The 27,057-nt window shown below is 36.0% G+C and overlaps 2 protein-coding genes across 6 annotated transcripts in view; one reads left to right on the top strand and one right to left on the bottom strand.

Annotated features, from left to right (window-relative positions):
• Nucleotides 1-10,514, top strand: part of LOC138705808 (uncharacterized) — a 102,882-nt gene extending 92,368 nt beyond the window's left edge. Inside the window, exon 2 of the transcript XR_011333797.1 lies at nucleotides 7,438-10,514. The gene's annotated coding sequence lies outside the window, so the exon portion shown is untranslated. The remainder of the gene's footprint in view (nucleotides 1-7,437) is intronic.
• The window catches only part of LOC138705805 (CD2 antigen cytoplasmic tail-binding protein 2 homolog), a 106,290-nt gene that overhangs the window by 31,131 nt on the left and 48,102 nt on the right, over nucleotides 1-27,057 (bottom strand). For 4 of the 5 annotated variants that reach the window (XM_069834460.1, XM_069834459.1, XM_069834461.1 and 1 more), the window contains one exon: nucleotides 22,059-25,302. The exons of the other annotated variant lie outside the window; for it this stretch is intronic. In XM_069834460.1, coding sequence (XP_069690561.1) covers nucleotides 25,202-25,302 — 101 coding nt within the window. In that variant the 3' untranslated portion in view covers nucleotides 22,059-25,201. Of the gene's footprint in view, nucleotides 1-22,058; nucleotides 25,303-27,057 lie in introns of those variants that run through there. 5 annotated transcript variants of the gene reach the window in all.

Genomic DNA, 27,057 nt, shown 5'->3' with positions numbered 1-27,057 from the left:
AAAAGGACACTCTGCTATGGAACAACATTGTATGGCTATGGGTATGGCAGGTTTGAGCTCACCATCCTTCAACTCTCACCTGATAAAACTGACGGAAGAAAACAAACTTGTTAGACAACATGTGTTGAGAAATGCTCACTCTGCAGTTAGACGAGCTCACATGGAAGTGGACAGTTCTATTAGTGATAGTGATGTTATAAATATTGGTGTGTCATACGATGGCACATGGATGAAGCGTGGACATACATCAAAGTATGGTTTAGGTTTAGTCATAGATATTTTAACAGGGCTAGTGTTAGATTTTGAAATAATGTCAAAATATTGCAGTACTTGTGAAAAGACAGAAAAAAAAATGGATGTTGCAAGTGACGAATATAAACAGTGGTATCAAAGTCACAAAGATGCTGGTGTTTGTGAGAAAAATTTTGATGGATCTTCAAATGCCATGGAGATGAAAGCTGCAAAAATTCTCTGGACCCGGTCCATTAGGTTGTGTAATATGAGGTACACAACCTTATTGTCTGACGGGGATGCAAAAACACACCATCACCTTCAGCAGCTTCAAGTTTATGGTGAAGGCATTGACATTAGAAAAGAAGAATGTGTGAACCACGTTGCTAAGAGAGTAGGTAAAGGTCTACAGAATATTGTTAGGGAATGGAGAGGGACAGATTCCTCAATCGGAGGCAAAAAAAAGGGAAGTCTGACTGCAGAAATGATACCTCGACTGCAAAATTACTACAGAAAGGCCATTATTGATAATATCCCCGATGTAAACAAGATGAAGAAAGCCATCTATGCAACACTTGACCATGCAATGTCCACGGATGACAAGCCCCTGCATTCAAGATGCCCTAGTGGTGAAAAGTCATGGTGCTTCTTCAACCGGGCCATTGCGAAGCAAGAAGCTGTTCCGAAGCATGACTTGAAAACCATGAAGACAGTGTTGCGACCTGATGTTGTGGCTAAAATCATGCCAGTGTACTGTAGACTAGCTAGTGATGAACTTCTTAGCAAGTGCACTGCAGGAAAAACTCAAAATGTGAATGAAAGTGTTCATAGTGTGATATGGCGGAAGTGCCCAAAAGAAATTTTTGTATCAAAAAAAAAAACTTGAAGTGGCTGTTACTTCTGCTGTGACTGAATTTAACATGGGTTGTACAGCAAACATTTCCATGAGAGATTTAGTGTCAACAGTGAAATTATCTCCTGCAGCATACAAAATTGGCAATAGGAGAGACAAGCGTCGACTGCAGCAAGCGGCTACTTCAACCAGTGAGAACTTCAAAACAAGCAGGAAGAAGCTACGTTTGTCAAAAAGTGTCACTGAAAGTAGGAAAAAGCAGCAGGAGGGGTCAACATATCAGGCAGGAGGGTTTTAAGCAATTTCCATAATGTGTAAGTACTCAAACATAGTGTTGTACTTTAAAACTTGATTTTCTCCCTTTTAAATTTTATTACATTTTAACATGTTCAAATTGCTCCATATGATGCATTTCTTAACCAATAGTGATGAAATTTTTACCACAAGCCCACATTACCTAAAGGAAAAAGACTGTCACATGGATTTTTAAAATATTTATTATTTGCCAAGATATAAATTGATTAAGATGCATGAAATTAATTTTTTTCTTTAAATTGGCACTCACCCAGTTTTGAATTTTTTTCTCAGTAACTAAGAAGTGCTAACTAAAAATCATGTGATAGATGTTTTATTATTGTTAGAGGAACTGTTCTATATTTTTTTTAAATTCATAATGTTAAGCGTTCATCATGCAGCATTTTTTAAATATTAATTAGTATTAATTGGTAAATAATTAATTTCTTCAAAACTAATTAAGATACATTGATGAAATTTATAGGGATGTTTTAAATACATATCAGCACTCTGTGGTAAAAATTTCAGTCCATTAGCATCACAAATGCATAATTTGAATATTTCACCTGTTCATTCCCTTAAGGTGGAAAATTATTGGTCACGAGTAGACCTAACATGTCAGACGGCGCCAAACTTGCTACACTTACTGCTCCGTGTGGCCGCTTCCATTTAACTCAATGCGGTCTATAGTTCCAGCTACATTTGTCGCAGAAAGTTGCTACAAATGTAGCTGCACGTGTAGCCACCCATGTCGCTACGTGTGGCCACCCAACAGCAGTAAATGTCGCAGAAAAAATGGACCCGGACCCATTCGAGTTGCGACACGACCTTGGGATGCACCAAACTTGCTACATTTACTGCTCCGTGTGGCCGCTTCCATTTAACTCATTGCTGCCTATAATTCCAGCTACATTTGTCGCAGAAAACTTGCCACAAATGTAGCTCGTGTGGCCGTACCCTTATTGGCCCTAAATCTTGGTTCTTGAGGTCCAATGGCTTGGACAATCCATTAGCCAATGGCATCTAGATCCCAGATATCAAGAAGCTGAGGCATACATACGGCATTTCAAAGTGGTGAATGATCTCTCTGAATGGGCCGTAAAGGTGATTCAAGACTTCTCAACTAGTGTTATCAATGACGAAACTCAAAAACAATACTTAGAGACATTAAGGATGTTAACAGCAGCCTCCAACAAACCTTAAATTCAGTAAATCTAGTGATTTGATGTGGATATTGTATAGCTGAGAGCAAGATTTAATTACAGTACTTATTAATTACTATATATGTGGATTTACAGTATTGCATAATGACCTGCATTAAAAGAGAAACATTTAATATTACATTTTCACATTATTTTTCTATAAGAAAAGAATGTCTTATTAGTCAGTCATGTTGGGCGGGGGTCAAGACATGACCAAATTACCTAAAACTTGGTATACACTCATATTTTATCAAGTGAAACAACATAGAAGGAGTGCATCTCGGAAAAAAAAAAAAAAAAAAATTTAATTTAATTTTAAAAATAATTTTCCCCATATCCTCATGCAATGGCCTACCTATTTAAAATTTCTAAATTTCATTAGCAAATATTCAACTGGTTGCAGTTCTATCCCCTCTGACACTCAATGAGAATATCTTAGTATGAGCATGAGTAACATTCTTACTATTTCCGGTGTTCGTCATTCTGATTCTGATTGCTTCTCTAACTGGCATTTACAGTTGCAGTTCGGATACATTTGCACATGGGAGTTTTGTTTTAGTTTTATTGAATTTGAATGTTAATCATTATTAGATGAACATTAAAAGTGTAGACCACGTGTAGGAAGTGAAGTCTGTTCTTTGAATGTTGTTGTTGTTGTTGTTTTCTAATGCCAGGCGTTTGACAATAAAGTCATTTGACCTCTTGCACTCTAATATTTTTCAAAAATATTATCATGACCAGCCACTGAAGCACAGATTTTGAGGTGTTCCGAATCCATTTCTTAGTTTGAGTTGCACAATGGGCAGTTAGGGGACTGATATATTCCAATTCTATGCAGGTGTTTAGCCAAACAATCATGGCCTGTTGCCAATCTAAATGCAGCTACAGACGATTTTCGTGGTAAATCAGGAATTAACTGTGGATTTTGATGCAGAGAGTTCCATTTTTTCCCTTGGGAATGAGTTATCAAATTTTGTTTGTTGAAGTCTAAGTATGTAGATTTAATAAATCTCTTCACATAGTAATAGGTAGATTTAGTAACAGGTCTGTAAGTAGCAGTGCTGCCCTTCTTTGCTAAAGCATCCGCATTCTCGTTTCCCAGGATTCCACAATGGGATGGTATCCATTGGAATACAATTCTTTTATTGAGTGATAATAATTGAGAGAGCATTTTAGTTATTTCTGCTGTTTGAGATGAAGGTGTGTGTTTAGAGACGATTGATAGAATAGCTGCTTTGGAGTCTGACAATATAACTGCATTCCTAAATTTATAGATGTGGCATAGAAGATTCCTGAGACATTCACTTATTGCAATGATTTCACCATCAAAACTTGTTGTTCCATATCCAAGAGATCTATAAAGTGAGAAGAGACAGCACGTAACACCTGCATGTAGTTATAGCCATTCGTTCTCTTGTAAAACCTACCTGCACATAAGAGGAAGAAGAAAGTGGGCTTAGAAGCTTCCCTCCCTAAAAGCTTCCACTTGCAGCTAGCTAGCTAGCTCACTTACCTCCACCATAGGATTTTTACTATGAGCAATGGTGCACACATTCATTTGGTTTCACAAGATAACGAATTGCCTATATCAGTTTAGTTTCTTACCAGCATGACTAAGAGAAAGTTCCTTTCTTGTTTTACTGAATTTGAATAATTTCAAGGGAAAAATTGTTCCGGGGCCGGGTATCGATCCCAGGACCTCTGGTTGAACGTACCAGCGCTCTACGTTAACAGAAAACCACAATTCCAAGTCACACAGAGATTGTGTGCACTCGTTGTGGGTCTCTGGCGTTTCGTCAGCCCACACGAGTTGTGTGGATATAAAGGGAAAAATTGAGACGGTGTCAGGTGGAGTTCCCGGGTAGCTCAGTGGTAGAGTGCTGGTATGTTCAACCAGAGGTCCCGGGATCGATACCCGGGCCCGGAACAATTTTTCCCTTGAAATTATTCAAATCTGCTTTACAGGGAGCTTCACCTGAAAGACTAGATTTGCATGAATTTGAATGTTAACTATTATTCAATGAACGTTAAAAGAATAGACCTGTTAGAAAGTGTAGTATTTTATTTTAAACAGTTTAATAGCTATCAATTCCTTACCATCATGCCTAAAAGAAATTATAAATTTCTAGACAATATAAAAGTGCGATATCCTTAATTGAAAAAATTTATTCAACTCAAAAGTGAAAATCAGTGTTGAGCATCAGTCACGTAGGTAGGACAGATATTGTAGACTATATCAAGACTACAAAACACAAAACTGCAAAATCGGCAAAATGCTCACGTCAAGCATTCCCTAAATTCTTCAGGTACAAATTTATAGGTAAGAAAAAGAAAAGGAATTGACTATCCAAGAAGCCACTTCTGCATTTAACACTATCGAACATAATCAGAGATTCATAATTGATGAATTTCATCTCTATTCTCTTTAACCCAGGAGTGGTCGCTAGGAAAAAGTCATGCGCTTGGTCGCACTTGTGGGATTCCCTTCACATTACGTTTTCTAGTTCTTTTTTAAAATAATGTTCAAATCTGTAATAAATAATAAATTTGTACTTGCATTGACTGTTATATTTATTTACACTGAAGTGAATATGAGTAGGCTAGTATAAAAAAGGACATGAAAATGTGGCACTAAAACAAAATAGTAATAAACTACGCAGTTACAAGGCAGACAATTTTAATCAATACGAATAAAGTAGGCCTATACAAGTAAGAATTGAAGGTAACGCAGATCAACGTAAACATAGAAAAAAAATGCAATAATTTCCATAAAAGCCTGATGTCTACTACTCCTCCTCTTGGTCAATAAAATGTCACCATCTCTGGTTTTCTTTTCTCTCCTGTTATCATCTATTCGGTCATCATGATGAATTGTTGACAGAAGCAACACACTTTTATTCCTTCTTAGAATAAACGATGCCAACATGCCTATTTGTTTAAAAGCTGAACGTGCCGTTTCTGGATGATTGGCACACAATTGTCACACAGGTCATTGCACCTAGTGTAAGATGACACACAGCAATTGTCACATTTCGCCTACTCCAATATAACCTACAGCATATTTTGACATACTGTACGTATATGCAAGTTAAATAAGAATAATTAACAATTTTTTAAAAATATATATACATACAGGGTGATTCAGGAGGATTTACTATCACTTACGGAGCTTATTTCCGAAGACATTCTGAGCAAAAAATGTCATCTAAACATGAGTCCTAATCTAAATATTTTCAGAGTTACACTAATTTGAAGTTATTTGTAAAATACCATTATTATTGAGTTTTACGGGTAAAAGAATATTACAGATAAAGAATGAACTAATGAGAGTATCAATTCTTTAATTAGCTAGAATTCTGAATATTAAAGATATTATTAATTTGTCCTACAGAATAATATCTGTAATATTTCTCCTCAAATATTAAATAGAATTGTGAAGCTAAAAATGTGCTGTGAATTCCATAATTGCTTCGTACAGAATTTTTTTCGATTTTTAACTACAAAATTACATTTTTCTTACGTATTTATCACAATTGCTACAAATCAATTGCTTGTAAATTCTGTAAGATTGTACATTAGGATGCATAATTAAACTGCAAAGAATCAAGTTTCTAAAGTCGTATAATTTGTAATAATTTTTGTGAAAAGTGCATGTGAATGATATACTTTTTAGTTAAAAATTGAAAAACAAAATCTGTACAAAGCAATTAACAACACATTTTTAGCTTCAGAACACTAATCATTATTTCTGAATAGTTCATTCTCTATTTGTAATATTCTTTTACCCTTAAAACTTAAGAAAAAAAGGTATTTCACTAATAATTTTGAAATTAGTGTAATCTAAAGATATTGAGATTGGACACATGTTTACATGAAATTTTTTGCTCAGAATGTCTTCTGAAATAAGCTCCGTAAGTGGCGGTAAATCCTCGTGAATCATCACCATCATCATCATCATCATCATCATCATCAATGGCACGACAGCCCTTCATGGACCCTGGCCTTCTTCAGAAGTTTTCGCCATTCCTCCCTATCCAATGCCAAACTTCTCCAATTTCTAACACCCAAAGTCTTGATATCATCCATCACACAGTCTTCCCAACCTTCCTTCTTTCCATCGGAATAAATTTGAAAACTCTCTTCGCAACTCTATCATCTTGCATTCTCACAATATGCCTGGCCCAATCCAATCTTCTTATTTTTATGAATTTAACAATATCCGGCTCATTATATAATCTGTACAGTTCGAAATTATATCTTCTTCTCCATGTTCCGTTTCTCTAACTGGTCCAAAGATTTGCCTAGGAATCTTTCTTTCAAATGTACATAATAATGTCGCATCTGACTTCGACAATGGCCAAGTCTCAGATGCGTAAGATAGTACAGACCTTATAAGAGTTTTATACATCACAATTTTTGTATTCCTAAATATAATTTGAGTTTTCATATGTCTTCTAAGACCATAAAAGCATCTATTAAAAAAAAGGTAAAAAGGTAAAGGTATCCCCGTAACATGCCATGAAGGCACTTGGGGGGCATGGAGGTAGAGCCCCATGCTTTCCATGACCTCGGCACTAGAATGAGGTGGTGTGGTCGGCACCACGCTCTGACCGCCTTTTACCCCCGGGAAAGACCCAGTACTCAATTTTATAGGAGGCTGAGTGAACCTCGGGGCCGTTCTGAAAGTTTGGTAACGAGAAAAAATCCTGTCACCACCTGGGATCGAACCCCGGACCTTCCAGTCCGTAGCCAGCTGCTCTACCAACTGAGCTACCCGGCCGCCATAAAAGCATCTATTGGCAGATAATATTCGTTTTTTTATTTCAGAACTAACATTATTTTTGTTGTTAATTTCAGAGCCAAGATAGATAAAACTATGGACAGTTTCAAATTTAAAAGAGCCTATTTCCAGGTAAGGGGGTCCATTTATATTAGCTCTCGTGACTGGCATATACTTTGTTTTTTCTTCATTAATTTGTAAATGCATCTTTCTTGCTGCCTTTTCCAGCTTAATAAAGGCCTCTTTCATTGCTGCCTGACTTCTTCCTATGATATCTAAGTCGTCCGCATAAGCCAGCGCCTGAATCGACTTATAGAAAATAGTTCCTCTAGTATTAATACGTGAATCCCTCATGACTTTCTCCAGTGCTATATTAAAAAGGAGACAAGCTAGTGAATCTCCTTGTCGGACGCCACACCTAGTAGAAACAGAGTTAGACATCATGTTTTGAATTTTAACTATGCACTTGGTATTTGTCATCGTAGCTTTCACCAGAGAGATCAATTTTTTTGGGATCTTCAATTCCTCCATTGCAGCATAGAGTCTTTCTCTATTTATGGTATCATAGGCTGCTCGAAAATAAACAAAAGGATGATGGGTCTCGATTCCAAACTCGTTGCACTTTTCAAGTAACATCCTCATGAATCACTCTGTATATTTGGAAAAGTTGTTGAGTATCATAAGTATTGTTTATAATTTTGAGGCTGATAAATTTTACGAGTATTATTAAATTGTATTTCATACTTAACAAATCGAAGTTATGCTCGCAGGAACATAGATAATCCAGGATTCGGCCCTCATCTTTATACTCATCATAACACTCAGCAATACTGTGCAACTGACGATTGACTCATGCATAATTCATTCTTTGTCTCTTCCTTATTCTTCTTCCGGCATTGAGTTCAAAAATCATTTGTGACATGTCTTCTTGTTCCGTTTTAATTTCATTCAGTACTGAACACAGAAAGGGTGACTTTTTTCAACCATTAGTTGGAAACATTGATGCCATCCCTCTGTAACGTTATTAGTTCTTGGCTCTTGCAATATGACTGCATTGTATTGGTTCCATAAATGGGGTGCATACCTCGTCTTCCCCTTCCATCTTCCTCGAATATAAGTTACATTAAAATAATCTGCAACTTTTAAGGGTAGTGGGTAGTGATGCCTGTATGATTAAATAATTTCAGTACAAAAGTTTAGTTCAATATTTTTAGGCACTTGAAATTTGGTGTTCAAATAATATGATGTCAGTGAACATAGAAAAAACAAACTTTAAACTCTTCTCATTAAGAAAGAAACCAGTGAAAATAAATCTAAACTATAGAGATGATAAGTTACAAAGAACTGAAAAAGTAAAATACCTGGATATACATTTCGACAATAAGCTCTCATGGAGAAATCACATTGAACTGATCAGCACAAAGGCAACAAATCGTTTTAAATTACTAAAAAGACTGGTGGGAACGAAATGGGGTAGCTCAAGGAGTACACTCAATACAACCTACAACACATACATAAAGCCTATCTTAACGTACTGTGGTGAAGCACTAATAACCTCATCAACCACAAATAAACAGACATTAGAACACACTCAAAACCAAGCTTTATGTCTCATCACTGGTGCAATCAAAACTACTCCAATTGAAGCCATGCAAATAATCACATCTAATAAACCTGTTGTAACAGATCTTGAAAAACAAGCCCTTTTAACCTATGAAAAATTAAGAAGGCTTCCAAATTGGGATAAATGGAGTAAATACAAAGATTCTAAATTTACATTGAGGACCCAAAATGGATACATACAAGAGGTAGAAAAGCTTAAGCAAATTCTAGAAATACCAAGTGAAAAGGAAAACTTGATGAATCGATATAATCCACTTAATAACTTCAAAGTAGATTGCTGCCTTGATCTTGATGAAGTCTTCAACAAAAAAGATATAAATCCAGAAATAGCAAAAGCCATTGCCCTACAAACAATTAATAGAAAATATCCACAAAAGGACTGGTTGTACATTTACACTGATGGATCTCTCATGGATCAAAATGAAGGAGCTGGAGCAGGAGCTACTTGCCAATACTTTTCTCTTTATAAAAATGTTGGCAAGTACACAACAAATTTTGATGGCGAAGTTGAAGCCATTTATACATCACTTCAAAATGTATTTGTTTGGCTAAACCAGTGCAAAAACATAGTCATCCTGTCTGACTCCAAAGCTGCAATCCAGTCCATCAGCTCAACTACATCCCCTAAAATGGAAAAAGTGAAAGAAATTCATTGCATGGTAAAACAAATTCAAATGCTAAATAAAAAAGTGGATCCCGGCCCACTGTGGACTGAACGGTAACGAGAAAGCAGATATGTTAGCAAAGAAAGGAACTTATATCAACTTAAAAACAAATTTCAAGTTCCCATATGAATCAATAAAGCGAGTCATAAAAAGAATAAGTTACAGGAACAGGCAAAACATCAAAATTAAAAATGGAAAGAATCATTCAAAGATCCAAAACTAATTCCTGATCTACCTCGAAAATCTGCCGTGGCCATGTTTAGATTGATTACTGGTCATGATTGCCTCGGTAAACACCTCCATCGTATTGGAGTACTGAATTCACCTAAATGCTTACTGTGCACCAGAGAAGAGGACATGGAGATGGAGCACTTGGCTAATTGTGAAACTCTTAGGACATTTGTGGACCTTCCATCAAAATATTGGGAAGCAAGAAGGATGATGACTTCATTGTTAAATCCAGAGCATTAGACACACACACACACACACACACACACATATTTTTAGGCATTTAGTATTTAAAGTGGAACAAAAATTTCCATGGTTATACAATAAATCATTCTGAATTCAGTTCTATAAAAGACAACTAATTAGTTTCTTATCCAAGTGCAAAAGAAAGACCCTAACTGATAACCTGTTTTCCCACTTTGCTAAATGTACCCCAATCTTCAGGTGCACATCACTTGCTACAATCTTCACTCATATGCCTTGTATTTCTTAAAGTTATCAAGTATTGTATATTGTAAATTCTAAAGCAAAAGTTACTTAAATATTTCACCCGTAATGAAACAGAAAAATATTGAACTTTGATTAACCATTTTTGCCATTTTTTTAATGCATATATTTCCCCCCCCCCCCTTGTGTTATGTGTGTGATATTCTTAAACCCGTAGGTATACTTTGTAGAACACAGGCTGTAGAAAACACTGTAAAAGTTTCATGTAAATAGATTCAATAGTTTCAGAGAAAAATGCACTTAAGTTTGGAAAATATCAACTTACGAAAAACTGCATTAAAAATGATGCATGAATTACATGTGCCATCAAATTTAAAGAGGTCATTTAAAGGGATTATCTGCAGAGATACCCCCACAATATATTATTTAAAGAGCAAGTTTTGTACTTTTTAAACACAAAACAAAAAGTAGCATTTTTAACCACTGATCATAGCTGGTTCCCTTAATAACAATTCTGAAATATCTTCATACAGCTAGTCATATGCTAAAAGGTATATCTGCTCTTGGAACGAACGCCAGACTTAACAGCTGATGTACTCCATTCCTAAATGCCCTATTGTCTGCAATGTTATATGAAGCTTGCAAATCTGTAGCCTTTACAGTCCTGTAACCTGATTGTCCCAAGTGAAAGAAACATAGGCCCCTAATCTGGTAGAAGCTGCAGGAAACACAGCTTGATGGGCATTAATAAAACATTGTTCTAATAATAATGTATGAAATATACCAGCAGGCTAAACAAGCAGTATGTATAATATATAATAGGTGAAGTGAACATAGGTTAAATGTATCGTAGGTTAAAATAACAGTAGGCAAAAGCTCCACGGAGTGTGCCAAATGTCACGGAACCGAACATGGTGCTACAGGATGACCTGATTACCGTATTCAGAAAAAATTATAGAATTTCTTTTTTATCATCATCATCATCATCATCTCCTTCAAGGCTTAGACTTTTCGACCTATTCCGCCTCCACCAAAATTGGTCTCGCCATCTCTTAACTGGTCTTCCTAGTGACCTCCCTCCTTTTGGATTATAATCCATGGCTGCTCTAGCAATACATATAATTGGCATTGTATGTAGGTATGTGTTCTTTTCAGTCCTGTTGTTTTGTTCTGATTATTTCTATTACTGTATATTTAGTGCCTTTCTTATATCTTCAATCCTCTTTCTATCCAATAAAGTATAGCCAGCTATGTATCTAAAAAATTTCATTTCTTCTGCTTCGATTCTTCGTTTGTGGTCTTTGGTTAGAGTCCAGCATTCACAACCATACAAGAAAGCAGGGAATTGCCAAGACTTTATAAAACTTCAGTAAAGTTTCCTTTAGCACCTTTTCACCTAAAGTACAGCGAATTGTACCACAAAAATACTGTAGTTAAATATATTTAGTTTAATATAAATTTCAAACTTTTTCTCATAAGTTATAGAGCAACCCAAATATTTAAATATACTAACTTGTTCTATTATTTTACCATCTATAACTATTTTTGCTCTAATTGGGTGAGGTCCTAGAAAAGCCATTGTTTTTGTTTTACAGTCCCATTGTGAAGAATTAGATAGTGTTCTATATGAATGGTTGGCAATTAAAAGATCTAAGGGAATGTGCATTTCTTGACTGAGAAAGCCAAGGAATTGCACCAGAAAATGAAACTGCAAGGTGAGTGTGGATTTTTCGTTGGGTGGGTTAACAGATTTAAAGAGAAATATGGAATCCGAAAACTAGATGAGTCCGGTGAACAAAGGAGTGTCGACAAAGTGTCAGTGGATCAGTTTATTAATCAGTTCCAGAAAATTGTGTCTGAGAGTAATGTTAGTGCAGAACAAATACACAACGCTGACAAGACTGGATTATTATGGAGATGTCTTCCACAACACTGGCATGTGCGACAGAAACCTCACCTAAGGGCTTCAAACAAAACAAAGATCGTTCAGTGAATATGCTAAATTAGTGTATTTTTGTGTTAAGTGATGTTTTTTAATAAAGAAAATCTACACAGTTTATGTTATTTAGTTATGATCAAGTGACTGAGAAATAAGCTTCATATGACTGCGATTTCAATAGGTTGGCATCATAAAATACGAACAGGTAATTTGTTAAAATACTTGTTCAATTATCCGGAAAAATCTCGTATCCGGAATTTGCCTGGTCCCATTGGTGCCGGTTAAGAGGGATTCTACTATAGTTGTAAGATTTAGTTGTTTTTTCTTAAAGTTCTCAGAATTGAGGTTCTTTCTTCAAGCCTAGGGGGATAGACGTGGAGTAGTTATTCATTGCAATATTTCTCCAATTATTTAATATTGGAGACGCAAATCTCTTGACAAAACTACTTGCGCTATAGTCATCTATGTACGTCCCCTTTGGCTGCTCTCCAGCATAAATTACAAAAATGTCTGCATAAAATGTGCGGACATCTACCAGAGAATATATTTTTATGCTGTATTTTGTAGCTTTATTTTCAATATATACGCGAAATTTACACCTTCCTCGAAAATCTTCCAACATTTCGTCCACCGTTCCATATTCTCCAATCTGATAGCTTGCTTACAGTGTGATTGAATACTTCTCATATAGCAACCTGTGCCTGTCATTTATGTTATCCAACCTCAAAGCACAAAGGAGAAGAAAAAAATCTTTTCATACACATTGTAGCTCTCAAGCACTCTGGATAATCCCATAATTTGTTAACTGAACAACTGAATCTACAATAATTGCATTTTGCAAAGAATGACATTCGTAAGACATTCTGAGAATTGGCAGAAAAGCCCAAGCATGGTTGGTCGCATGATAAGAGAATCCCTCACAGATGATGCAGGGGCTTAATGAAATCGCAATTATGGGTTTGGTGAAAATAATAGCTGCTTGTGACTAAAAGTCATAAACTCAACTAGAGAGAAAACCAGAATTCAGAATCAAGATTTAAAGAGATGTGAGAGTAATATTCATACAGCGACCACTGGCGGGTTAAAGTCATGGATAAGGAATTTACTTATGGACTAAATGCAAATCCATAACCATAAATGATTTGACACCTCATGCTCAAAAGGACATCACTGAAGATTTAAAAGGTTCGCCCTTTTGCATATTATAAATTGATACATCAAACCACATTGACAAGAAAACGTCATCAGTTTTTGTTGGTACTGGAAAACTCCAAATTTTGAAATTAAAAATTAAATTTAAAATTCACCAGTACACGTGGAGAGACTTCAGATATTCTGGTTCATTATACAGTGCTCTCATTTTATGAGAAAACTTTGCATCATTCCTCCGTTGGCCGACTTCCTGCTCTCCCGACCGTATCGTGGGAAGCCAGTTCTACAAAACTTCCCAGCAGTTAGTTGCTTCTGAGAATTGTACCGGAACATGTGAGTGACTGTTGCTTGTGTACTAAGTAAAGTGTACGCCGGGTAGGGTTGCCAACCCTCCCGTATTTGCCCCTCATTTTTAACACTCTCCCGGCTCCTGTATTTTTTTTCTCTTCGAGCATTTTTCTTCTTTATTTTTGCATAATGTAAAAATTATTATTCTAAGCATTTGATTTTGCCGTGAATGATGATTTATGTGCTGAATTTTGTTGTTCAAGAGATGAATTAAAATGTGCAGTCTTCAGAGAAGATAATGCTTGTCAGAAATAGGTTTTTATTGCTGACTCGTTTAAAATCAAACCATGTTTATATTATAAACTGGAAAAAACTGGTGAGTTTTATTCTAAGCGTACCAAGTAGTAATGCTCATACAAAGAGGGTATTTCATTTCCTGAACAATAATTACACAGATGTTCAAAACAGGAGCACGATGCATCTAATTAGGCTGACCAGACGTCTCCGATTTCCTGGGATAGTCCCCGGTTTTGAGATGCTGTCCCCGGGGAGAAAATGTCCCTGTTTTTGTCCCCGGAAGTGAATTTTGTCCCCAGAAGCTTTGATTTTGTTTCAATAGCATTTTACTGAAACTGCTGTGATTCATGCACATTTCTGAAAGTTTCTCAGTATGAGACAGAAGAACCAGTGAGCACAGTATGAGATATTCTGCACTCTTTGAGAAGAATATAGCATCTTTCTCTTTGGTCATCTTAGCATTCGCGTTGCATGGAAGCGTTAGAACTGTCACAGCGTCCATTTTTATGTAATTCAAAAAATGAGGAATTTTGTGACAAACCAACAGATGAAAAGTGGTAAGATGTTTTTCAACATTTATAAAAAAAAATTCCATTGAGTTTGAAAATCTTCTCAAAATAGTGTCATTAATCATGTGTCTTTCAGTCAGTAATTCATCAGTTGAAAGACTTTTCTCCACAATGAACTCAATCTGGACTGATGAAAAGTCAAGAATGAAAATTGAAATATTTAAAGCTTTGTTACAAGTGAAAACAAACTTTCATTTCTCATGTGAAGAACTTAGTGGAAAGCTGTATGGGAATGAACAGATTCTTCAGACAAGTAAGTTACTTGTAAAATGTGTGTTAGAGTTCAGTGTGTACAATATTATGTGAAAGACTTCCATGCATGCGTCAGAACTGAAATTGAATTCTTGAATTCTTAGTGGCTATAATTATGTATAGGAGTTACCTCTGTTTCTGCACTTAATTAAAAAAGTTAAGATATTCAACAAATTTAATGTGCAAAGTTCTATCATTGTATCTAATGTTACATGTATTTTCTGCAACATTTCAATAGAGCATGACTAGGTAAGTGTTAGTGGTTTTTCTTGAAATTGCCGATGTCCCCTGCTGGACCACAAAATATCTGGTCGGACTACATCTAATCATACCAGAACAGCAAACTGCTGACGACTTCAATTATTATGCGACACAAAATGTGTCTCAAAATACTCTTAATTTAAGCTTAGGTGCTGAAGTGCAGAATAAAATTCTGTGGCCGGGAGGAAAAAGGTCTTAAGTCAATTTTTTTGTGAAAATGAGATTTTTATATATTGTGAAAGCGGAAACAATTCTCTACAATCTGGTAAAATGGTTAAAGTCAAATAAGACTCCTGACTGGATTTATAGAGCATTACTGTAAACAGTCCTATAATAATTGTTTAAGACCCATTTTGCATTCCTAATAATTTACATTTCTCATTTATTTTGACATGAAAAAGGTCTTATGTTTACATAGTCCCTTCTACTCAGTTTGGGTTCTAGTCTTAAAAGGGCTTAAGTGCGGTTATTTTTGGAAATAATCAAGAAAATTGTTAAATGAGCAACATTACCTATTTTAGAAGAAATATAAACAAATAATATCCAGGGAAAACCTCTTAATTAAAAAAACTCTATAATTGACACCAATTGCCATCTTTCTACTGCTCTCCTGAAAAGTATAAAATTTTTACTTAAGACCTTCTTCCTCCCGGCCACAGAATTGTTTTTAGTAATGGAACTGAATAATTTGTCAATTTTCTATGTGAAATTTTGTCGATTCCTTAGTCTCCCATATTTTCTTCAAAAGAAGTTGGCAACCCTAATGCCGGGGTTCTGTTGTAATCTAGATCCCTTGTAAAATGAGAGTACTGTATTATGGAAATTGTTGAAAGATTTAACATTTCAGACAAAATACTAGGAATATCAGCAGACAACAATACAAACACCAATTTTGGTTATTTAAAAAGAAACTTTTTATAGGCTAACTAATGGCGGGTACTTGACTTTTCGTCATTCACCCATATGAACCCAGTTGTGTAGACCAATTTACCAACAGAGTCATTGCCAAGGATGTGACATAGGAGGCTGGCATACACTACACCCATGATGAGGTGATAAGATTTGTTGGAATGCCACAGAGGAACCGGAACTGCTGGAGAAAACCCATGTTACATGGATCACGGGCTTGCCTAACACAAGTTATAAATTGAGGTATGTCGGGGATCGAACCCAGGTTCACAACATAATAAGTCCAGCACTCTACCACTAGACCACTGTGGCGGCTGGTAAAAAAAATATTTAAAAAATAAAAAAGAACTGAGTACCGGTAGGCAAATATGTGGTGTAGTTGTGCAGCCCATATAATACACAATACTGTACAGAACTGCTGTAGGTATTTTGCCACTTGACTTTCAGGCTGTTATAGAAAGGATTTTCCAATTTTTTTCGTTTGCTTACTGTCAAACTGGAGAGTTTAAAATCATTCTGTGAATTTTCTGAAGGAGAAAATAAAATTACGTTAGACCATAGCAAAACCAGATGGTTTTCTTTAAAGCCTGCTTTGAGTTGTTTGAGTGAAATGTATAAATCCCTCAGGTCTTGTTTCTTAAGCTTGGATAAATTTCCAAGCAGGCTTGTGGTCTTTTTCAACAAAAGGGAGAATTTTTACTATTTCAATTTCTTAAAAAGTCAAAAAGATATTTTCTGAAGCTGTACTGATGACTGAGCGTGAGGATTCCTCAGGTATTGAAGTGAAAAAATGAAGCTGACAATCTTTTGTTGAAGCTTAGGGCAGGACAAGATGAGGTCTTTATAAATAGTAAAGTACTTTATAAAGTAAATAATCTCCAGTCTGCTGATTGAAGCCCATGTGACATCTCTGGGATATGTGCAGCTCCTGCAGACAGATGCCACCTGTAGGCAAATTCCTCCTGGTCAACCTGTTAACTGTTAAATATGATTAATGAAATGATGCTAATGAAGGAGAAATGAGTCCGAGGTCCAACACCGAAAATTACCCAGCAATTCTGCTTCGAGTGGTTGAGGGAAACATGGAAAAAAACCCCAACCAGGTAACTTGTCCCAACCAAATTTGAACCCAGGCCTGCTCGTTTCATGGTCAGGCAGGCTAATCGTTACTCCATAGTGGTGGACATAATTACTGATTACTCTACACTGAACAAAATATAATCATGTCATTTAAACATTATTACCGCAAGAATCTTGTGAGAAAAATAATATGTGCAATTGACAAGTTGATTCATGATGCAACTCTGATTAAGGTAAATGTTCTGGATGTTCTGCATGTCATTGCAGAGGCTTGGAAAGCAATCACAGATTCAATAATGTCAACTATTTTCATACTATGTGGATTATCTATGGATGAAAGTGGATCTTTCAGGACTGAAAGTGGAACAGAATTAACACGACAGACGACTAATGTGATCGATTAAAAGCTGGTGTGTCATATGAAGAATATGTAACATGTGAAGTTCAAATCATGGAACAATTAATGTTAGAAAGAAATCTAACATTTGATGCATCTGAAAATGAAGAAAAGGACGAGGGAAATAAAGAAAACAATGAGTCCCCAACAATTTTCCTGTTAGCGCTGGAAGACATCAGCAATACTACTAAATACCTAATGAGATTTGATTGTGATGATAATGTAATGCCTGCACCCAGCAGTGTTGAAAATGTGGTATATAGGGTTTATAAGAAAGCAAAAACCAGCAACCTGCCTTAATGGATAGGTGGAAGAAGTAAATCAGATGTAGGTAATATTATTTACCGTAATGATTTTATAATTAGTCTTTGTAACTTTAAGTAAATATACTTTTTCCTCCCTTTTACCTACCTATAGCTATTAGTAAACCAGTATTCTGTTATGTTAAAATGTTTACATTTCTCTGTTGTGTTAATATAACAGTTGAATATGTGTAGAACAACAGTTGCTGCTGTAACTGCGTTCTTCCATGTTTGCACCACAACCTAACTGATAGAATGCTGGTAGGTTCCAGGTTACATATTCTGATGCAGGTTTAAAAAGTTTATGCGGTAAACACATTGCATAACTTTGTCCTCTTTTAACCTTGGTATGCAATGTAGTTACAGAATGGGATTTGGCTCACATGTTCACACACAACATTTACAGAAATGTCAGAAAAAAAAGGTTAAAAGTGTGTATTTTACAATAGTAATATTCCGAAGCTTATTGTATGGTTTCGTAACAAGCTGTTTTTTATGTTAATGGGTTGTAGCCCTTCGCCCAACTCCAAGCTGGAGGACCACTCCTTATCGGCTGTCCACGACTGCTTATTCAATATATTCGCAGCTACCCTCCACATCTGGAGGCCACATAATAACTCGAGTGGGCTGACAAGACGCCAGAAACTCTCACAAACTCTGTGCAACTTGAAATTGTGGTTTTCTCTTAATGTACCTACGGTAATGTATTAGATTTGCAGAGGTTAAAGGTGTTTGAGAATAAGGTGCTTAGGAAAACATTTGGGCTAAGAGGGATGAAGTTACAGGAGAATGGAGAAAATTATACAATGCACCTGACATAATTAGGAACATTAAATCCAGACGTTTCACATGGGCAGAGCATATAGCATGTATGGGCGAGGGAAAAAGACCTTTGGGGAGGCTGAGACATAGATGAGAGGATAATATTAAAATGGATTTGAGGGAGATGGGGTATAATGGTAGAGACTGAATTAATCTTGCTCAGGATAGGGACTGATGGCAGGCTTATGTGAGGGCGGCAATGAACCTCCGGGTTCCTTAAAAGCCATAAGTAAGTAAGTAATAATTCATATTAGCCATTAACAATGAAATCCCCATTGAGTTTTCTAAGTGAAATAACATACCACTTCCTAATGAATACTGAAGTCCTTCAAATTAAATTCAACAAGTGGAACCAGTGTCATCAGTTTAAATTTATGATATGTTATGTGATGTATTCTAATGCCACTTTGTTTCTATTTCGCTCGTATTTCATTTTCATATATTTCTGTTCGTTTTCTTTCTTTTACATAGATGGCAGTCCTAGTGGCTTATCATCTTTGCTTTTGATTATATCAATTGGCACCTCAAATGAGGGTAGTAATTCACGGGTGCTTGTGTAAAGGGGATTAATTATGAATTGGCTAAAGTGGGATAAGTAAAGATTTGAACCCTCCACGATTATTTCTGTTAAATCATGCTTCCATCCATAATGCAGTTACAGTGCTCTGTATTTTGTGACAAAGGGGTTTTGTTCAATACCAAAGGAGAGAAGTTTACATATCTTATAATTTGACTTAACCCCCTTTACACGAGTACCCGCGAATTTTGCATGTTGGATAGCCAGTGTCTTGTATGATTTTTCTACTATGGGTGCTTTTTCAAATTTGTCAGTTAAAATCCCTACTCCTGTTTTTCGGACATCATCCATTGGAAGTGACTGTAGGGCAGCATTCGACTGGAGTGGTGGTGCATCATGGAAGAGTGATCTGCGATGTGCAGCCAAGAATTTGGTGTCTGACAACAGTGGTGGTTGTTTGTCCACCGAGTGAGGGGTCAATTGACGAGATGTGTAGCTGTACAGCAGCAAGTGATTAGTAACTGCACTATAGTTTCGCCTGTGTTACACGGGTTTTCAGTCTGCTGGAGCTGACTTGGTGACTCTTCCTTGGACTTGCGGATATTAATTCAGTGGCTGGAGTGGTCCGCAAGTAATGCTTGACAGTGCAAGTTATAAGTATGAATGTGTTTGATTATATGTTGACTTAATTCGTATTGGTTGTCTGAAATTTCTTTATCACTGTCCAGTGAGTGCACTGTCGTTTGTTGACATCTGTATGTAGGCACTGCAGGGACTATGCGGAGCAAGAGGGAGGGCATGTACATTCCACTTCAAAGCGTTATTAGCACTAATGTTATCAGCACATATAATCACATGCTCTCCTGCACTTGGTACCAATATAACAAGAAAATTATTATATTAATACCAGCACCTCTTTTAATGTCAATTATTACTTATAATTAGAGCCCGGATGTTTAGGAATTTATAACAGTTAAAGTAGGCAGGTAAAAAAGGCAATAAAACTTAAAAAGAGGCACAATAATCTTTGAAAAAGGCATCCCTGTCACTTTGATTTACTCCAAATCACATTTATATCTATGGAAATAATGATTTACTTCCACCAGTAAAAAAGCCATTTTGCCAAACATCCTGGCTCTAATCATAATATTTCAGTTTATTTCATTTTACAATATTATATATTCTTACTGTGAAATCATTAATGTAATGTGTGCCGATAGCTAATTGTAATTAGTTCTTATCTACTGCTATATAGTCCTGCATTCAAAGTGAAATAAATCATGTGTTTACAATATTCAAAATGTGTGCTGTCGAGTGATTAAGCTGATTAAGGTGAATGTTGATAACAAGAAATTGCTTCACAGCCTCTGTCTCCGCTTATTATTGTTTCAGAGGAGGATTGATTTTTTAGTATGAGTCACGAATTGTAGTATTTAGTAGTAGTCGGTGTAATGTTAACAGGCAGATTATTTCTCGTTTTCGAGAATGGCAGTGCCACTAATACAATTCTAGTAAATGGTGTTATCTGTCCAGTACTCTCGCCAACTATAATGATCGGTACTGAGAGGGTGCATATTCACTGTACTTGAGCAACAGCTGAACTTAATACTGTCACAACGATACACTACATGGATGTGAAAATTAGACTGCAACGCCTGAGATAAGAGATTGTCACAGGTTTCATTTCGAGCAGTTGTCTCCGCTGCCACAGGTAATCATTCATCAGAAAGTAATATAAGAGGCATTTTATTTCTAGGCCACGTTAGTTATTGTGCAGTCACTCTTGTTCTTTTATTGAATTTACCTCATTGTCAGGAGGAATTGTTTTATGTTCAGCTTTACTAGTAAGTTGTTATTATTCCCTTGGTCGGTGGAGGATAGATGTACCTTGCCTAATTGTTTGAGGATAGATGTACCTTGCCTAATTGTTACACAAGTTGAGGACTGCTTTCTATAATGTTAAGATTGACTTTTATGTTATTAAAGTAGTCATTATTAGTACGAGTTTGTTAGCGTTTTATTTGCTATTATTAAATCTCGAGACAGTTCAGTTATGTCATCATGTTCTGTATCCTGTCATGTCCTCGGCAGGGAGAAGGACACTATGCCACAGCTACAAAGACATATGTGTGCTTTAAAAGCATAAAAAGTCAGGTAATATGTTAAACTCTTCTGAAGTGTTACTTTTATATGGAAGCTAAGATGCCTGTTCTTCTCTCATATCTTTTACCCTTCTATAAAGAAATTCATGTAAAGTTTGTGACCATGGAGCTCATTGAAAAGTATTTCAAATGCTACCATACCATAAAATATATTTTATAACTATATATTTGATAACAATACAGGTAATGAGCATCATTATATTTCGAAAACAGTAGTGGAGCACCACAAGTGATTACAAATATTCACTTCAATTCTTAATTTTTTTTCAATGTTAATGTTTGAACTAATACAAAACATATATTACAGATATTCTAACTGTTACATAGGAAATTACATGTGAATTTTATGTTAAGCTGCAAAATACAAGGTGCAATCAACATATTTCCGAACTGTGCTTGTATTTATTATACTGTTAACCATATTATATGTATGTGTGTCACTGAAGATTGCTGCTTTCATGGCTGTTAAGTCAATCTATCAAACAGTGTCAGATTGTCTTTAAGCCTTTAGTACTCGTGTGGGGAACACCTGTCAACCAGCGTGTTTCTTTTCATTGTTGTATTTCCTAGAAAGGGTTTACAATGGTGAAACTTTAGGTACCTTCAAAACCAAGTTCACGTTCTTTAGTTTCAGTCTTGAAGTTCCTCATATTGTAGCTAAAGTTTTATTCTTCGGGTGGCAATTGTCAACTACGCAACTTTTTACATTACAGTTTCTGTAAAGTTCTGGTAAATATTCATTATCACTTTTGTGAGTTATATACTGTATCTTTAGGGATAATTTGTTCTATTGAACTTCGAAGGATTGTGGATCTACGTTTATCAGATTTCTTCAGAGATTAGAAGACGTTCTCATGTATTACTGGGAATTCAAGAAACCGATATGCCAATCCCAGAACAAAGGAATGGATCCAGGGGCCGTTGTTACCTGGCGATCATACTAAGAATGATGCACCACATGTTTTAAAATCTAGTGCCATGGAACTAATCTGTAATAAATATGATAATTTTCTCCATATCTATACTGATGAGTCACGGAATCCTGATAATGGATTTTCAGACGCAGAGTATTATATCCCAAAATACAGGGAATATCAAAAGTCCGGTAACACTTTCAATATTTTATTACACAAAAACTACTAATAATAGCACTTCAAACAAACGTCAGTTTAAAGTCAAACTCTCAAAGTTCTGTTTACACCTTACAGAGATTCAATGTGTGAACCATGAGTGACTCGGCAGATGTCCAAATGATAATGAAACTCTTCCCATACCCTTTTCAACATATCCTCTGTGACCGTGGCAGCAGCTTCTCGAATTCTGGTTTTTAGTTCCTCTAAATCACGTGGCAAAGGCGGTACAAACACACGGTCCTTTAGGTACCCCCATAGATAAAAGTCACATGCAGTTGTATCGGGTGACCTTGGTAGCCATGTCATGAAACATCTGTCCCTTACTCCAGCACGTCCTATCCAATGATCAGACATCTCCTTATTCAGGTAAACACGAACTGCATTGTGGAAATGTGGCAGAGCCCCATCTTGCTGAAAGATGAAATCGTCATCAAGATCTTGTCTTGTGTCCACAAAAGAGGAGTGGCCATCCCAGGGTGAGTGAAGAGAACGTTGAGCGAGTCAGAGAAGCATTCGTAAGGAGCCCGGGGAAATCAGTCCATAGAGCGTCCCATGAGCTTCAATTTCCTTCAATGACTGTGTGGAGTATTTTGTGTAAGAGGCTGGCTATGAAAGCATACACACTGCAGCTTCTGCATATGCTAAATGAAGATGACAAATGCAAGCGCTATGAGTTTTCTTGCCAGCTACAACAACAGGCAGCAGACGACGATGACTTATTCAGCCGCTTAATTTTCAGCGACGGAGAAGTCTGTATAACGAGAAATATTATATATCATATTCAGCTCCCTCTAGTCTCGAAACAGAACTACTGGCCATAGAGACAGTGCTTTTACATCTCTCTTCCTTATCTGATATAATTATATGCACTTTTAGTGACTTGATGGGAGCTATTCTAAATATCATGAAATATACTCCAACTTCCTATGCACAAATTACAATTCTATACAGAAAATATTAAATAAACTAAATCTTCAAAAAGAAATAGTTTTCCAATGGATACCTAGTCATTGTGGCATTACTGGAAATTAGATTGTTGATAATATTGTCAAACAGGCAACATCTTTTGGGCCCAAACCTATGCAAACAACTTCTTTAACCAGCGCATATTCTGCAGTTAATTCTCATTTAACAAATTTATGGGTCGAATTATGGCATTCTTCTGATAAATGCAAAGTTCTTCAAAACAAACAAAAGAAATGTAATGATTTACAAATGTTCCGCAGCATTCCCAGACACATACAAACTTTCTTAGCAAGAGCCAGGACAGGCCATATTATCACTCAGAAGTATCTTCACCGCTTTGATCTTGTTGACTCTAGTAGTTGTTGCTGGTGCAACAATAACGAAGAAGATTTGGAACATAACCTCTTAAACTGCCCTGTCACAAACATCCATAGAACTAATCTAAAATGTGCAATCCCTGTAAGCTTGGACAATTCTCTCCAATATATACTGAATACACCTCATCTTTGGAATGTGGCTGCTGAAATATACAACCAGCATCGTGCTTTTACCCATCATTTGCAAGAAGAGGAAATTCATAGTGAAACATAGTGGAACACGTGTTGTCAGCAAATAGCTGGATACACTATGAAGATAGATAGAGACAAAAGAGTAGAAATGATGTGTGAAATGTTCAAAACAGACATGTGTCGACCATTTGAGGAATATCTGTTAGGTACTGCAAAGACATGTCTGTAGAAAGCATTCATGAGAATGCGTTTAGAAGAATAATCCAAGAAAAATAGGACAATAGGACTTAAGCTATTAAGGCATTATTGTAAAGAAAGATTTTCACAACAAAGCAAGGATTATAAACGTGTTTCCAGTGTTAATTTTGTAGGTAAATGTAGAAAGCATTTGAAATTTACACATAAATAATTGAATGGGTGAGTGGAATAAGGATAACATTCCAACTTCCCTAGTTTGTGGGAAAACAAAAAAAACAAGTTTGCAGAAAAAGCTTAGGGTTCTATTGGAAAAGTTACTAGTAGACAATTGTAGAACTAGTCATTCTGTATTCCTCGTACAATCTCAAAGTCAAATACTTATTTTTTTTAATAATTATTAATAATTAAATGTGTTGGAATATTATCCTTTTTCCACTCAATGTTTTCACAACAGATAAAATTATTGACTATAATATTTTTTTGTGACATGAAATGTTTAATAGTACAAAAGACACTTTAAAATGGTTTTACTCTATACAATGATGACCATAATATGAGTCTTTATTCATCCTTATCACTGTCTGCTGTATTTGACACTTAAGGATGTCTTCATAGAGTGACTTGTACTCATCAGGTATGTAATGCGTGACTTTTGAGATGTCCTCTAACTTTTTATATCGGTTCCAAATTTTCCATTATATGCTGCAGTAGTGGGGAACTCCACATGATCTTGTTCCTTCAACCTGAATGTTCCATGGTGCAAACCATCAATGTACTCTGAAGTCTCGACACAGCCTTTCATCTTTCCGAGTGAATATAAGTTTCCTGTACTTACTGATGTTAAATGTCAGGTTTTTATTCTCAATATCTTTACATGTTTTCTTGAAATACTGTGCCATAGTGTTTGAAGTTGAGTACCCGGTTGTTTTGAAGTCCCTTTACTTGATATGGCGGAGGGGGTTGAGTTTCCTGGCACTTCTAATGATGTCATCATACTGATTTGGAGAGTAAATCCGATCTAATCTTCAAACTCATCGTTTAATAACTGAAAATGTTCTGTCAAATGGCAGAATGTTATCCTTATTTCACTCAACTAAAGCTTCGACTGCCTCCGTGGTCTGTTGGTCAGCATGCTGGCTTCCAGATCAGGAGGTCCCGGGTTCGATTCCCGGGCTCGGTTCTCGGGAATTTTTCTTGAAGAAGAGGAATTCCTGGGCGTCTAGAGTCTGGAAATTTGTATGAATGTGAGTGTGATTGTGCCGGGTTAATATTAATTAACCAATCATCACAAATATAAAAATATATCAGGACTGTCACTGGGCAGTAACCTGAACACATGTTTCAGCGTCATTGTTGACAAGTAACTCCATCTGTTAGCACAACCATAAAGCAAGTAATAGATGCTATAGAGTTACCAACAACGAAAAAAATATATATATAAAGCTTCAATGCTGGTTTTAATAATATGAGAGTGGAATATTCCCCTTTTTACACTCATTAAATAGCTTAAGCAAAAATCTACAAAATGGCTATTTCAGTTTAATTTTTCAATTTTTTGGAATGTTATTCTCTTTTTCACTCACCAGTTCAATTACTGTATCTATTAATTATAAATAAACTAATTCCGTTTCAAAACTATTTTTACATTTATTTATAAATGAACTCTGTATACTTCGTATTAACACATTTATGTAACCATTCATATTCAAAGAATGTTCAAATTCATTCTCTAAAGCAAGAATATAACTTCGGTGACAGCTGTTCCACACCTGACTGAATACGTTATGAAAAAGTACACGAATACTGAAGGGTTAAGAACTGAGCTTCTATACGTGATTTTGTGCAAACACTGAAATGCGATTTTTCCTGGAATCTCTCCATATATGCCTTATGGCTAGTCTTCTCTGCATTTCAAGTGATGCATTAGTATAGATTCCAGGCATTTCCCTGGTTCTAGATAACTTCTTCGTTTCATATGTCCTATGCGTGTTCTACATTCCAGGACAGTCTGGAAATTTATTGATTACCCTTTGTATTTAAAAGCCTAATTTTAATTAAAAATTAACAGTAAGAACTCCTGAACAGAATGTACAAACATGTGCAATCATAGTAATCATCCTCTGTACAATGAAACAATACAGATATTAATTCATGCTGCCAGACTCGAATGTTCTTAGACTAGTAACTAGGGCCCGGATTCTTATGTAATTACATATTGCATTCCTTTACTTGTGGACTACTGAAAATTACAAATGTTGGCGATTTGTGGTTCTGATATGGTTATAGTTGAGTTTCATTTTACATATTTTTACATATTCTTAGTAATATTACATATTTTACATATTATGCAAAGAATGTAACATTTTTGTACATATCTAAACAATTATCGAGTTTTTAATACTTTTATTAAATTCGTTTTATTTTTCAGAGTACAGTATTGAATTTTCTTTCATATATACTTGGAAATAAATCTTAACGTCCCTGTCCCATAACACCGCCTGGAGGGCCACCTTTTGTTCTCACTACTGGGTGTTCATTTCAAAGTGTGTCATGACGTCACTGTTGTGAGTCAGCGATTTGAAGCGAGTTTCAGCTTTTATGTCAGAGACGTTGCCTATTATTCAAGGCGTTCATCTGAACTTGAGAACGTATACGGTATAACTTGAACGTCGTAGCAACAGATGGCGGTCTGTACGGTCTGTGTGCTACCATAACCTCTTTCGAACTGTGTTTTGCGCGGGCAAGTCGTACACAGGATATTTGTTATCATCGGTTCCATACGGCAACATTCCACAATACAAATCAAATGCTCCGTGTCCATGTTGACCTTCGAAGTTAATGTCAACAAATACTGTATGTAAGTAATCGTCTTAACCCTCTCCCCATATCCCGCCAGTAAGAAAAAAACTCACCTCAGTACGTGTTTTCAAACAGTTCACATTCCTGCCACTACCGGCGTTACGGTACGTATCGGTAAGTAC

Source organism: Periplaneta americana, chromosome 9, assembly GCF_040183065.1.
Source record: "Periplaneta americana isolate PAMFEO1 chromosome 9, P.americana_PAMFEO1_priV1, whole genome shotgun sequence".
In the NCBI taxonomy this organism is placed as follows: domain Eukaryota; kingdom Metazoa; phylum Arthropoda; class Insecta; order Blattodea; family Blattidae; genus Periplaneta; species Periplaneta americana.
The sequence above is the reverse complement of the archived record's forward strand: the minus strand, read 5'-3'. Positions and strand labels throughout refer to the sequence as shown.